At 37.8% G+C, this 13,701-nt stretch overlaps 2 protein-coding genes across 7 annotated transcripts in view; one reads left to right on the forward strand and one right to left on the reverse strand.

The window, feature by feature from the left end:
* The first annotated feature begins 1,727 nt into the window (after window positions 1-1,727).
* Window positions 1,728-8,055, forward strand: LOC146361884 (synapse-associated protein 1-like). 2 transcript variants are annotated; one of them, XM_084920841.1, is made up of 10 exons: window positions 1,728-1,843; window positions 1,963-2,144; window positions 2,518-2,636; window positions 2,731-2,797; window positions 3,036-3,109; window positions 3,193-3,332; window positions 3,437-3,588; window positions 5,022-5,068; window positions 5,882-6,026; window positions 6,105-8,055. In XM_084920841.1, the coding sequence occupies exons 2-10, from the start codon at window positions 1,979-1,981 to the stop codon at window positions 6,230-6,232; spliced, it is 1,038 nt and encodes a 345-aa protein (XP_084776967.1). In that variant the 5' UTR covers window positions 1,728-1,843; window positions 1,963-1,978; the 3' UTR covers window positions 6,233-8,055. The 2 variants fall into 2 exon arrangements, with proteins under 2 accessions (XP_084776967.1, XP_084776968.1); XM_084920842.1 differs by having other exon boundaries at window positions 1,763-1,843; window positions 1,988-2,144.
* A 63-nt stretch (window positions 8,056-8,118) lies between these two features.
* The window catches only part of LOC146361885 (AP-1 complex subunit sigma-2), a 31,840-nt gene continuing 26,257 nt past the window's right edge, over window positions 8,119-13,701 (reverse strand). For all 5 annotated transcript variants that reach the window (XR_014799405.1, XR_014799402.1, XR_014799404.1 and 2 more), the window contains one exon: window positions 8,119-11,491. Coding sequence is in view for 1 of the 5 variants with exons in the window: in XM_084920845.1 (XP_084776971.1) it covers window positions 11,444-11,491 (48 nt within the window). In the remaining 4 variants the exon portion in view is untranslated. The remainder of the gene's footprint in view (window positions 11,492-13,701) is intronic.

Genomic DNA, 13,701 nt, shown 5'->3' on the forward strand with positions numbered 1-13,701 from the left:
AGAGTTTCACCAGTCTGCAAAAAAATTGCATCTACAAATTACAGATTAATTTCAAAATACTGTACCTCAGTATAAACTGTGAAGACTTTGTATTGTAGATCTCATGATCTACAGTACATCTGTGCAAGCGACAAGGCTAAAGACCACTTCCAGAAATAACTGTATTATAACAGAGTTCACTGTACCATCCAAAACCAAAGGTGAAAGCTCCATATGTGAACATCATCCAGCAATACTGTCATTTTCTATGGGTCTAATTTAGTTTAAAATAGACCAAGGTAATTTAGAAACTGCTGTGTGGTTAGATGAATCAGAATTTGAATTTTTTTATGCAGAACATCAATGCTGCATCTCTGACAGTGGTTCAATCCATGAGAGCTACTCAAAGATTTTGATACCCAGACTTCATGTGCACTCTGCTGATATCTGCTGATGTCTGATCTGGTCAGCATCTCATTATCTACAAACTCGTTAATAGCACTGATTAATGGGTTTCATGCCTAAGAAGCAGAGCGGAAGAGGGCTGCAGACTGAGAAGCAGTGTGCAAGGTTACAACTGGATGCAGTTGTGGATGGTGTGATAAACTGTTGTTGTTCTAGTTTTACAATAATTAATTTATTTGTGTTTTTTTTTTCTTATTTTGTTGTAGCATGCTGTGAGAGCAGTTTTAAAATGTAGGCAATGTTCAATCTGTCTCACAATCATTGCTCTGTTTTTTTATACTGTCTTTATTTTAGCATAACTAATACCACGTTATTCCAAATAAATTTTTAACTTTTCTATTAAGTTCTTCCAATGCAATTAATATTCAAATGTGTTAGCTATGTTAGCTTTGTTTATTAGTTAATCCTAGTGTATATTTTTCTTTACAATCTTTGATGAAATAATCTTAATTATTTGTAAAACTAATAAAACTTTTAAAACGTGTGCCTCTTAAAAGTGTTTTTATTAGTCAGGCCGATCTTTGGCCATATACTTAAAACATGATTAGAAGTAATAGTGATATCTATTTCAGTCACTGCATTCAAGCCATTGCCCGCTCCTATGTATTCTTAATGGAAGTTTACAACAATGTATCAGTTTGCTGGAAGACGCAATTAAAAACAAACAAACAAACAAAAACACTAATCAATGTATATTTATGAGTACAATATTTTTTTCTATTTCATATCCTCAAAAATTCATTACTGTACCTTTAAACACATTCAAATTACTGTTTAAATATGTACACAGGCGAACCCCCCCCCCAAATATTAGCCACGTAATTGGGCTATTTTCTCATACGCTTAATTTTACTGTCATGCTTCTTATTCCAAAAATGCAGAGTTGCTAGTGTAGCTATCCTTGTGAACATCCTGCATTCTTCTTATATTTTGGTTCAGAGCCATTAAGTAAATAAAAAATAAATAAACAAAGCACACATGAATGAACTCTGAATATTATGAGCTGCTGTATGGTTATTATGTGCACTAAAAATTTCGTTATCAGTTTTTACAATACAGCAACAGCTGCTGTAACTATAATGCTAGTTTTGCTACCTCACCACCTAGCCGTTTGTTAATGAATAAAAGACTTAAAGAGAATATAAAACTCCGATCGTCTCATTTTTCTGTGCACTACCGCTACAGCTATCATGTTGCAAAGCTGTTGTTTTTTGTCTTTCTGTGGGTGACTTTATACAATCACGAGGAATAAAAGTCCGACAGAAACTCTTATAATTTTCTGAAACGTCGGTGAATGAAACGAAGGCGGAATCTACTCAGAGCGTTCCTTTCCATGACAACCACAACTACGGATGGTCGGTTAGCTCAAACCAGATGGGACAACGATTCGCGGAAGTGGGTAAGAGGTGAAATTTGACGAGTAGCCATCACATAAGTTTTAAACTATCGGAAAACTAAACTTTAGAGTTTAAAAGGCATAGTTAGAGCATGTTAAATAACTTATTTTAATCTATTTAGACTAAATACATAAAGTATGTTTAAGAACTGGTCAAGCTGGCTTGGAGCAGAGAAAGAAAGCGGCCAAGTTACAGAAGAGCCTGCTGATGCTAACGAAGAAAAACGCTGTAGTGAAATAAACAAAACGAGCGACCAGCAGGGCAGAGATGCTCAGCTTCTCCAGAAAGCAAAAGGTTTCAGTGGTGAGTCCGCTGCAGTCCACATATTGTTGTTGTGTTTCTTATTGTTTTGGTTTTGTGGTCAGTTTTTATAGGTTTTTAGCACGATTTGAGCTTTGGGGAGAAAGCATTGATTACAATACAAACAAATCAATTTGTGATGATAGTCATCCACTATCAGATTTGACTTTCATTATAGTTAACTGAAATTACTTATGTTTTAAAATTGCACCTCTTGTAGTTTGTTTAGATGATGCTCATTTTGGATTCTTTTGTAATTGCAACTTTCACTTATGATTATTTGGATAATGTATCATTCTGCTGATTATTTTCTCCATTTGTTGATTAATTGCAACTATGCAACACAGCAATGTGTGTTATTCTGGCTTCTTTACAGGTTACATTTATAATTTTGCCAGCAGCGCCTCAAAAAAATTATCTGAGTCCGTAGTAGAAACAGCTCAAACCTTAAAGAAGAGCGTGGAGGAGGGGAAGATCAGTGGAATTGTTGATAAGGTGAAAAGTTTAATCTATTGTCTGAGGCTGATATCAAGTTTTTACTATTTAGGATAAGTTTGGAATATTTGAAGGTTTGTTCTTCTTCCCTTAGACCATTTTGGGTGATTTCCAGAAGGAACAAGAAAGGTTTGTTCAGGAGAAAAGAGCTAAAGAGTATGGTGAGTACTTCTGTTGTGTACTTATGACATGAAATGTAACAAAAGCTCTTTTAATTGATGTAGATGTTTGATTTAAAATCAACAGTGCTGATGCACAGAAAATGCGTTTTTGTCCACAAACATGTGGACCAAACTGTATATCGGTTTTTAATCATTAATTAAAGCTTACATTTAATTGTAGCTGAAAAATATTTTCAGAACACCTCAGAACATCTCTGCTGCTTTTCGCCGCTCGTAGGTGCTGCTGTGCCTCCATGGGTGGGTTATAATGAAGAGGATGCCATACAGGAACAGATATTAACTCTCTCAGCTGTAAATATCTTTAAAAAGCATTTCATTTATTATAGAAAGTTACTTAAATTATGCCTCACTGTAACTTTACTGCGTTGTTTCAGGATAAAAGAAATTTTTTGCGTGACCCCCCTGCTGGGGTGCAGTTTTACTTTGACTTTGACCAAATGTATCCGGTCGCCATGGTTATGCTAGAGGAAGATGAGCTCCTGAGGAAGATGCGCTTCCATCTGGTCCCCAAACAGTGAGTGTGTCATAAGTTAACTGCGTTAACTGCTGTGTTTTCAATGTGAACCTCCCTGCATCCCTCAGGGGTGACTGCGTTTTCCTCCATGCTGTTCTCCTCAGGGTGAAAGAGGAAGTCTTTTGGAAGAATTACTTCTACCGCGTGTCTTTGATAAAACAGTCGGCTCAGCTTACAGCTCTCGCAGCCCAACAGGCGGCTGAGTGGATTGATGTGAAGAAAACCTCCTACCCTTGCAAAGATCCTCATCAAAATGGTACAGTCTGCTCTCTCCTGTAAAACCTCTGCATTAAATACTGATGTTGATTTTTAAAGCTATGATATGAAACTTGATAAAATGTAAGAATGTACAAATATGACTGTAAGTATTTGTGTAATTCTTTATCTTAGTATTCAAGGAAGATTTATTTTGATTTTGACTGATAGGATTTCTAGTTAAAACAGAGAGTGCAGGTTTATTGTGTGATAAAGCAAAAAGTGAGTTAACTTCTGGACCTTTCTGAGCATAGAGTGAAACACGTTTTTATTTAATGGGCCACATACAGTCCAGTTTGATCTTAAGTGGATTGAATGAGCAAAAATGCTGCACAGCAACATAAAAAGTCAGTAAAAAAAAACAAGTAAAAATGTATTCAGTGAACAATCCATTAAAAATGGCAAACAGACGGAGACGTCAGAAGGAAAAAAAGTGCGATCCCATCAGTATATCTCATTACATGCTGTTGCATTTTTCAACTGCACATCTATAAAGCCACAAAATATTCACATGTGAATTATTTTGTAACTTAACTAAAACATCCGTGTGCTACTAGATCGTAACATTTAGATCTTAACATGCTTTTTGTGTAGTAATGTTCTTAAAACACCAAGAGTCGCAGTGTTTTGAATAATTGTACTTATTTATTTATTTTCAATGTTCATAGTTTGTAAAGCTTTCATGAGCAGGATTACACGATCTAATGTTCCGTTTCTGTTCCATCAACGATATGTTTGACACTCGGGGCTTAGACCGCGTCCATAAGATGGGGAAATGTTTTAAGAAGTCCTGTTTTTAAAGGCTGAGTGTTTTCGTCATTGCTTTTTAAAAGGTAGATGTCACAATGAAGAGGACGTCATAGACAACACTCTCATACATAGTCAACTTGTAAATCAGAGATAGCTCAGTTGTGTTCACGAAGAAATCAAATGTTTTAGAGTGAGACCACAAACTAATTGGATTTTCGAATAAAGAAGCAGAGGGTCTTTTCGGCCCTAGACTTTTATACATCCTGACTTGCAACCACAGGCGTCGCCCTCTGCTGGTCATTGGAGAGCATTCAGGTTTAAGACATTTTGGGGTTGGTTTGAATTTTCAGACCCGGCAGCTCATCTTTTATATACAATCTGTGCTTAAAGGCAACGTTAAAAGCACCATTAGGTTTGAAAAGGCATGCTCTTTGGCTCCAGGTAATGATGTGATTCCAGAAGCAGCATTTTGATCAGTAGGATCTAGCTCCACCCTCCTGCAGACTGATGCACGCTTTTGTATGAACATATAGTGTGAAAACTAATTTATCTTTTCTTGTTGTCCTGATAGCAGTGGGATTTTAAAAAAAATGTTATTAGTATTAGAACATTTTGAATATCACATTTTTCCCTTAAATACCTTTTCACAATGATGACATTTCATTTATTTATTTATTTTTGTAGATGCAGTTAAATCAAAAGCCAGCAGCCTCCAACCAAAATCAAGTGAGGTAAGACTACCTGTTTTTAACCTAAATAATCCTAAACAAAGGCTGGCAGAATATGTGGTTTCTGGTTTTCGAAAGCTTTTCTTACATATCTCAGTTATCAGAGGATTAAAAAAACAAATTTAAAATGTTTTACTTTTCTTCATGTTTGTGATTTTAGTGACACGGAGTGAGTTTTTCTTATCAGTGGTTAATGAAACAAACAAAACAAAACAAACCTCAGCAGCATGCTATGATACCTACGTTTTATAAATGACAACTTAATAGTCTTATAAAGGATACAGTAAAGGATTATTTTACTGTTAATATTTGCTGGTCATTAATATTGAATTTTGTATTATATTTGACAAGAGATTCTTCAGGTTAATTGTGATTGGCACGTGTTTTATAAGGGGTATTTATTTTTTAATGATTATCGGCTGTTTTCGTGGTTTTGTGATAAATATTTAACCACTGCTGCTCACTCTCATAACTTTATTTGAACCGAAAACACAAACTTTTCATCTTTTTGTTGGTTTTGGTGCCTGTATTTAACCAGTCAGCTGGTGGGAGAAAAAAACTGTACAGAGAGCGAATCAGGACACAAAGAATGACCTCCAGGTTCAGTCATGTGATTTACACCACCGCCATCTGATCTAGATAATATTTATACACACACTACTCTGCGACCCTTAATCATTTATGAGGTTTTGCAAACTTGATGGTAAAAAGTTAACTAATTAAAGGTAATAGTTTTATCAATTATTATTGCTGCAGAAAGGTCATTATAAAGCAGATTTTAAAGCTGAATCTGAGCTTCTGTTTGCGTTATGAAAGGATGAAGAAGAGCTCTCCACCAGTCTGCACGTGTCTGAATTTGTAAGTGATACTTTTGACTCCTGTGAGATCAACAAGGAAGACCTGTGCAAAGAGATGCGAGAGCTGGTTCTGGACAAGAGGGAAAACCTAAATGCAGAGCAGGGTGAGTGCTGTGGTTAAACTGGGACATTGTACTTTGTGTGTGTGTGAGCTCAGTGTGGTTTTGTTTGTTTGTTTTCAGAGGAGATGCCAGACTGGGAGAGAGAGCTGCAGGAAGAACTTCAGGAGTACGACGTGTTGGCCGACAGCGAAACCCACGATGATAACTGGGACAAGGAGATCGAAGAGATGCTGAAGGAGGAGAGTTAGAGTAATGAGCGACACCTTCAGAGGCGCTTTGGTGATTTCTTACATCTTTGGTCTTCCAACAGCTCTCTGTGCATCCATGCGCTCCCCAGATGAAGAGCTGGGAAGTTTGCATTCATGCGTGTTTAATTCAAAATGTGAAGAGAAAATGGATGTTACAAAGACAATGTGTCTCACATTAATAGAAGATTACAGTATTTTTTTTTTTACTTTACCTGATTTGTTATCAGGATTAAAGCTAATAAAGATATTTTCTCGGTAATCTAGCTCACTCTGAATGGTGGGTGACTAAGTTACCAACTCGATGTCATGTTACGGATGAAAAATTTGATTTGCAGCACATGAATTTCCAGCAGTAATCAAAAATCAAATATCTACTTTCATCCACTGTGTTTTTGAGTTTGCCGTTAAAAAGACGGCTGTAGCCATGGTGACACATCACACTGGTTTTGGACTCCACATTTTAAAGCCTCAGTGTTAGCGTTTTGGCTGCCCTGTTGTTTTTTTTGAGCCAGAAGTTGGGCCAAAGGGTGGCGTGATAGGTAGTGGCTCCATAGTTTATTTATGTGTTCACCTAACAAGCAAAAGCTTCCTGGTGCATCTGGTGTAAAAGTCTGCCAGTCAAGCATAGAGCTTTGTTACTAGTTACAGCAATGGACTTAATCTATGAAAGATGGACGCTACTTCTGAGCACTGAAGTGGAGCCAGTGTGGAAGTGGCTGTACCCTGCATTCTTTTAACAGCCAGCAGGGGGTGACTCTTGTTTCAGAAAGACCTCCAGTTGTGTAGAGGTTTATGGTAACTCAGCCTTCAGCTCCTGTAATCCATGATCTCTGTAAACATGTTTGTGATGAATTCACAGCCTGAATCGGTAGTTTCATGTTTTATTGAACACAAAGTGAAGCTCATTTGATAAATTATTGTATGGATTATGGACGATAAAGCAGGATGTGCTTCAGGGCGGGGCTAAGTTGTGATTGATAAGTCATTAACAAATGAGCTTACAGCATTCTTGGGTTTCACAGTCAGATCCATTGTACCTCGGTTTTAAAAAGCTGAGACACTAAAGATAACCAGTTTGGGTCACATGTGACATCACAGTGGCTGTGCCCATTATTTATATACAGTCTTTCATCATACATACTATGTGAGGCTATGGCAAAAAAACAAGCAACATACTGAAGGAAGAATACAAGCGCTGCTTCGTTTGCACAGCAGGCTTGTGTGGAAGCTACATTTCTGGCAGAAATTATATATTAAACCGGACTATGAACAGTGAAGATTCTCTGTATTTCATTAAACCAGAGATTTTAGTTTTGGTCTGGAGAATTTCATGAAACCAGTGAAGTATATTTCTCAAAGTTTATCCTCGACTGAGCCACCCTTTTTCATACATACAAATGATTTGTTGGTTTGTCATGCTTTTTAAATGCTGTTAATAAAATACCTACAGGCTTTGGACCCCGTGTATTTCACCAAATTTATTAAACAGATGAGTGAACATGCAGGTTTTTTGAATGCATTGTTTAATGTGAAGCCATGCCAAAGCAGTCTTCCTCCTGTTTATATCAGGTTTTATTCTGTAATGTCCATGTTGTGTTTTCTGCTGTGTTTGTACTGTCACACTTTGTCACACACAGATTTCTGGCTCATTAAATAAGAAGAAACCACCTATTTTAATCAAAAATATTGTTTGGGGTATTTGATAAAGGCCATTGTATGAAACATAAAGTCAAATAACGAAGTGTGCCGGAGTTTCAACCTAAAAATGTTTTTTGGGACTTTTCCCCCCTTATTTTTTTACATTAAAGATGTTTTTCTGCAGTTCCAGACATCATTGAAAAGCTGTGTGGTGTGAGTGAGACTTGAATGAATGAGAGGAGCCCAGCTGTTTGTGACACTCTCTCTTTATTGCTGAACCTGACAACAAAACATTAACTTCCTCTTTCTTTTTTTTGTCCATTTCAGACAATGATAGCTGTAAACACATCACGCACAGGCTGCTCGGCACTCACGCTGAAGCTGCTGTATAATTCACTTTATACACAGTATGGAATAGCATCTGTTCTCCATAAGTCACACTGCCGATATACTGTAAACCACACACTATCAGTTGTACATGAAAAATGCTCATGTGAAGTTATAGAAAACAGCCAGAGGCTTAAGAGTAGTTCAAAGTGTAAACGAGCTGTGACGTTTGGATTAAAACAAACCTGCACAGAGCAGAAAATAGACACCACTTTATGATATTTGTACAGTCCTGTGCCCAGTGTGTCAAAAAGTGGACCTATTATGTTTTTCCTTATTATCTGTCTTATACTGTTATGATGGTGGATGTATGTAAAAGTCATTTCTTTGAGCCAAAAATTTAGTTTCAGGCAGTTTTTCTTATTTTTTGCTATTTTTTGGATAGACACGCCCACCTGCTGTAAAACGAGTTTACAAGGGGCAGCCAATCAGGAGCAGCTTGGCTAGCTTCAGGAGATGAACTGAGTGGCTGCATTTAGGCCCAGATTATTTTTTAACTGCGAATCATGCAAAGCGACACTAACAGAGTCAAAGAGAAGGGAAATCAGCAGAACAGGTCCACTTTAAATGTGTGAAACATTTGCTTTTTCATCCAAGCGGCTGTAAATTCTTTTCAGTACATTTACGAAACTATTACTATTTAATGCATGGTCACTTAAGCAGTGTCACAGTAAATAGGTAGTTTACATGCTGTACAGTGTGTGGCTGTCACAGGCCGAAGAGTCGTTTATACTCAAAAGACAGTGAAACGGTTTTAGCAGAGTAGTCCTGATGAGACCTCAGCTCAGGGTGTAGATGGGTGGAGCACAATGTCGCTAGACCCCCTGTTGGATGCACTTCACACAAATCTAACACAGGAGTGATGGAGGTGTCTTTACGAGCTCTAACGTTCAAGTTTTCTAAGTACAATGCTCTTCACAAGCACTGGACTGGTGCTGACAAATATTACATCTTTTAAAAGAAGTATATGCAATAAAACATCAGTAATCTACAGTACATGCTTACCTGCACTCAAAGAAAGGCCTTCAGAACACGAAACAGGTAAACACCACCATGAAGCCAAATAACTACTCTGTTTCGACCTCTGCTGGACGCAGTGACGACTTCAGCTATAAATGTTTCTGAATGAGTTCATGAAAACTGCAGAGATGTAATCAGGCAGTCAGAATTATACTAATAATTATACAGTATGTTTATAATCAGTGACATTATGAAAAAACAATATTTATGGGATTGGGAACATGAGACCATGCACTGTAGTAACTACTATTTACTACAGATTGGAGACAGAGTCAGTGATTTTAAGCTAATGTCCTGATTACATCCATCAAATAACACCAAAGCCAGTTATCCTGAGTGTGAACTTAAAGCTGTGTTAATCCTCATGTTCTATCTGGAAATGAGAAGAATACTTTTAATGTGAATGGGACAGATCTCCCTAACAAACCCAAAATCTGAGCCTCTTTATCTCAATTTTATTTTGGTCCCTTCAGCTGTTCCACACAACCTCACATTAATCCTCTGTGCACCCTGTTGCCACAATAACATAAAGTTTGTGATTAACTGATTAAGAAAGTAAATCTCATGGTTTAAAGATATTTGTGGACAACAACAGAGAACTAAAGAACAGGAAATACCTACACTAACAAACACAATCTTCCTCTTTTGTCCATTTCAGACAATAATAATGTAAACACATGTCTGGTAATATAACACACAATCTGCTCTCATGCTGAAGGTGCTTCACTTTATACACCATCTGTAATAGCTTCTATTCATTGTAAATCACATCACGATAAAATCTGTGACTAGCCAGTAAAGAAACAAAGAGCTGAATGAGTTCATATCCTGGCTCATAAACCTTCTGGAAACTCGATGTCACCTCATCTGTACAAAAGCTGTTGTTGAATGTTTGGTAACACTTTATATTAGCCATTGCTACTAAACGCTACATTGATAGTTAATTACTCTGTGGGCTCTGACTGTGTGGTTTAAAATTTATAACATCCGACCATTAACCACATCCTTAATTATCATTTCACTGTTTGTTAACATTAAATCACTATCAATGTTCAATCAGGTACCAATTACGGTGTGCATATGATGGTTATTATAAAATGTTACCTACAGATTCAGTGACATGTTTTTATAAAAATAAAACAAAATAATCATCACAGTAGTAAACATCAAGAAAAAACTGTAAACATTAATAAAAAAATAATAAATTAATTCAGTTCCAGTGGCATGCAAATATATCTGTTATGCAATAGTAACATCAGTGAGCGATTAAGGCATTCAGCATTAATTGGAACATCATTTAGAAACCAAATATAGGAGCAAGGGTTGCTGGTAAACTGAGAGAAAATTCTTAATTTCACATATTTTCTGTTTTCAAATTATTTCACAGTAATTTCAGTTTAAAATGCAAAAAAGCAGGGGTGTCAAACATGCGGTCGGGGGTCCAGTGCAGGCCAAAGAAATATTTAAGGTTAACGAATCAGCGGCACATCTGAAACTGCTGCCCCTGGTGGTGAAGGTTTTAGTTTAATTTGAGCACAAAGGAGAACAAAAAAGGATTTTTAATGCCGTCGGCATACTAGTGTGGCCCGCATGAGATCAAAGTGGGTTGGCCCATTCAAATAAGTCTCATTCATTAAAGTATAAATATACTGGCTGTAGGATATACTGAGTTCAGGATTATCACAATGCAGATATGAGAGAAAACAAAACTTTTTGGCTTTGTTAATGTAATACTTGCCTTTGTATTACAGCCACTTCTTTGGGTTTAACTAACATATTTTAAATTCAGAACACTGCTAACACCTCACACTGAATAAAGAGATCGCATCAGGGTCCAAAAATAAATAAAAAATCAAGCAGGAATTCACTCAGCACAGCGTCCTGGTGTGGATTTGAAAGCAGCATGAAGCTTAATTAAGCTGGATTTGTGTCTCGGTAAACAGTTAATGTCATCACACTGAAACAAATCAATAACTCAGCAAGAGATACACACAGAGTGCTACATCATTTGTCTTTAAAAACAGTAGAAAACAAGGCAGAGTCGTGTTACACAGATGCACAGGAAAATTATATTGGTGTGTGTGTGTTGAAAGGTGAACTGTTATCAGCTACATACAGCAGAGTAGCTGGCTGATGGGGGAGTGTGGATGGCGATGAAGATGGTGTTTATGTCAGTCCGATTTCCTCCAGCACGCTGCGCGGGGTCTCTGCTTCCTGTGACGAGAAAGAAGAACCACAGCTCCAGTGAAGCGCTCAGCTGGACGCGCACACAAACACAACATGTTTCATCTGCTGTTATCAGCAGTGGAAGCACTACAGAAATATTCTAAGGAAATGATTACTTGTAAAATAGATTCTGATTGATTTCCTTGTTACATTCGATACTATAAATCTAATCAAAGCTGGGCTAGGCTGTTTTTAGGCACCACTGGGCAAAAATCTAACCTTTAACCTTTCAGCTTTTCTAACTCAAGTAATCTGGGAGGATAATAGACTTCTGCACATCCTCTTGGCCTTTTTTAGATTTTAGAGAAAAATAGCCTGTTATGGTTGAAAGTTGGGAGTAATATAGTCAAAATAAAATTGTAATTTCTGTTGGTCCTCAGATCTCCCCGTGAGGATATATATGAGTGGACATTAAAGACGTACATAACTTATAGGTCTTAAACCTGCATTCTTTATAATGGCCAGCAGGTGGCGTGTCCTCTGGGTTGGTCCCCCTTTTCACTTCAGAACTACCTCAGTTATTCATGCCATAGATTCTGCAAAGTGCTGAAAACATTCCTAAGATTTTGGTCCATACTGACATGACAGCATCACACAGTTGCTGCAGATCTATGATCTGAACCTCCTGTTTCACCACATCCCAAGATTTAGTGTACTGAGATCTGGTGACTGTGGAGGCCATTTGAGTACGGTGAACTTATTGTCATATCCAAGAAAACAGTTTGAAATGATCTGAGTTTTGTGTCATGATGGGCGACCGTGGCACTGGGGGTTGGGAAGCACATCTGTAACCGGAAGGTCGCTGGTTCGATCCCTGGGCTCTCTGTCCTGGTCCTTGGGCAAGACACTTTACCCTACCGCCTACTGGTGTTGGCCAGAGGGGCCGATGGCGCGATATGGCAGCCTCGCTATGTCAGTCTGCCCCAGGGCAGCTGTGACTACAACTGTAGCTGCCTCCACCAGTGTGTGAATGTGAGAGTGAATGAATAATGGAATTGTAAAGTGCTTTGGGTGCCTTGAAAAGCGCTATATAAATCCAATCCATTATTATTATTATCCTGCTGAAAATAGCCATCAGGAGATGGATATTGTGGTCATAAAGGGATGTACATGGTCAGCTACATACTCCAGTAGGCTGTGGTGTTTAAACAATTCTCAGTTGATACTAAGGGGTCGAAAGTGTCCCAACAAAGGATCCCGCACATTACATCGCCCCCTCTACCACCTGTCTTATCTTTGACATAAAACAGGATGAATCCATGCTTTCATGTTGTTTAGACCACATTCAGACACCACCATCCAAATGCTGCAGCAGAAATTGAGACTCATTAGACCAGGTGATGTTTTTCCAATTTTCTATTGTCCAATTCTAGTGAGCCTGTATGAACTTCTTAGCTGACAGGAGTGGCACCCAGAGCGGTCTTCTGCTGCTGTAGCCCACCAGATGTTGTGGGTTCAGAGATGCTCTTCTGCATACCTGCGCATCAACAAGACATTTTTGTCCAGGGAACTGACCATTCTCTAGGAACCACAGAGATGTTTCTGAAATGCTTAGACCAGCTAGTTTGGTACCTTAACCATGCCACGTTCAATCACTTAAATCACTTTTCTTCCCCACACTTCAGCAGGCTGTCTTAACTTTGTCTATATGCCTGAACACACCAAGTTGCTGCTATTGTAGCATATATGGGACATAAAACCAGAACAGAATCATTAATCAAATCCAGTAAAAATCACATTGTTTGCTGAATTCATCTGAAAATTATGTTTATAGCATTACACTTCAAAAGAAGGGTAAAGCAGGGTGTGCTTTACTATGTGAGTGACAAGTTACTACCCAAGAGCCTACGCCAGAAAGTTGATTCTGCTCATCTGGATGTAGCGTTTTTAGTAGGAGACTAAAGACTCTTTTTGACTTGTTAAGTCTCAACTGACTGAGTTTCCCCAACCTTCAGTCTGGTCCGTCCCTTACTTGTCATGATCAAGATGAAAACACTCATCTTGAGGGTTTAAAACAGGACTACTATCACCAGTGGGTGACAATCAAATTCCTATATAATACTCCAACATCATCTGTAATCATTAATGGACAAATATTTCCAGTTAATTTAGTTAAACAGATATAGACTGATAACATCACAAGAATGGCAACAAGTTTACAAGTTCACAACATCTGTTTATACACTAATGACATCATT

The sequence above is a fragment of the Perissodus microlepis genome, chromosome 23 (assembly GCF_051167445.1).
Source record: "Perissodus microlepis isolate ML-2025 ecotype Zambia chromosome 23, ASM5116744v1, whole genome shotgun sequence".
NCBI lineage: Eukaryota > Metazoa > Chordata > Actinopteri > Cichliformes > Cichlidae > Perissodus > Perissodus microlepis.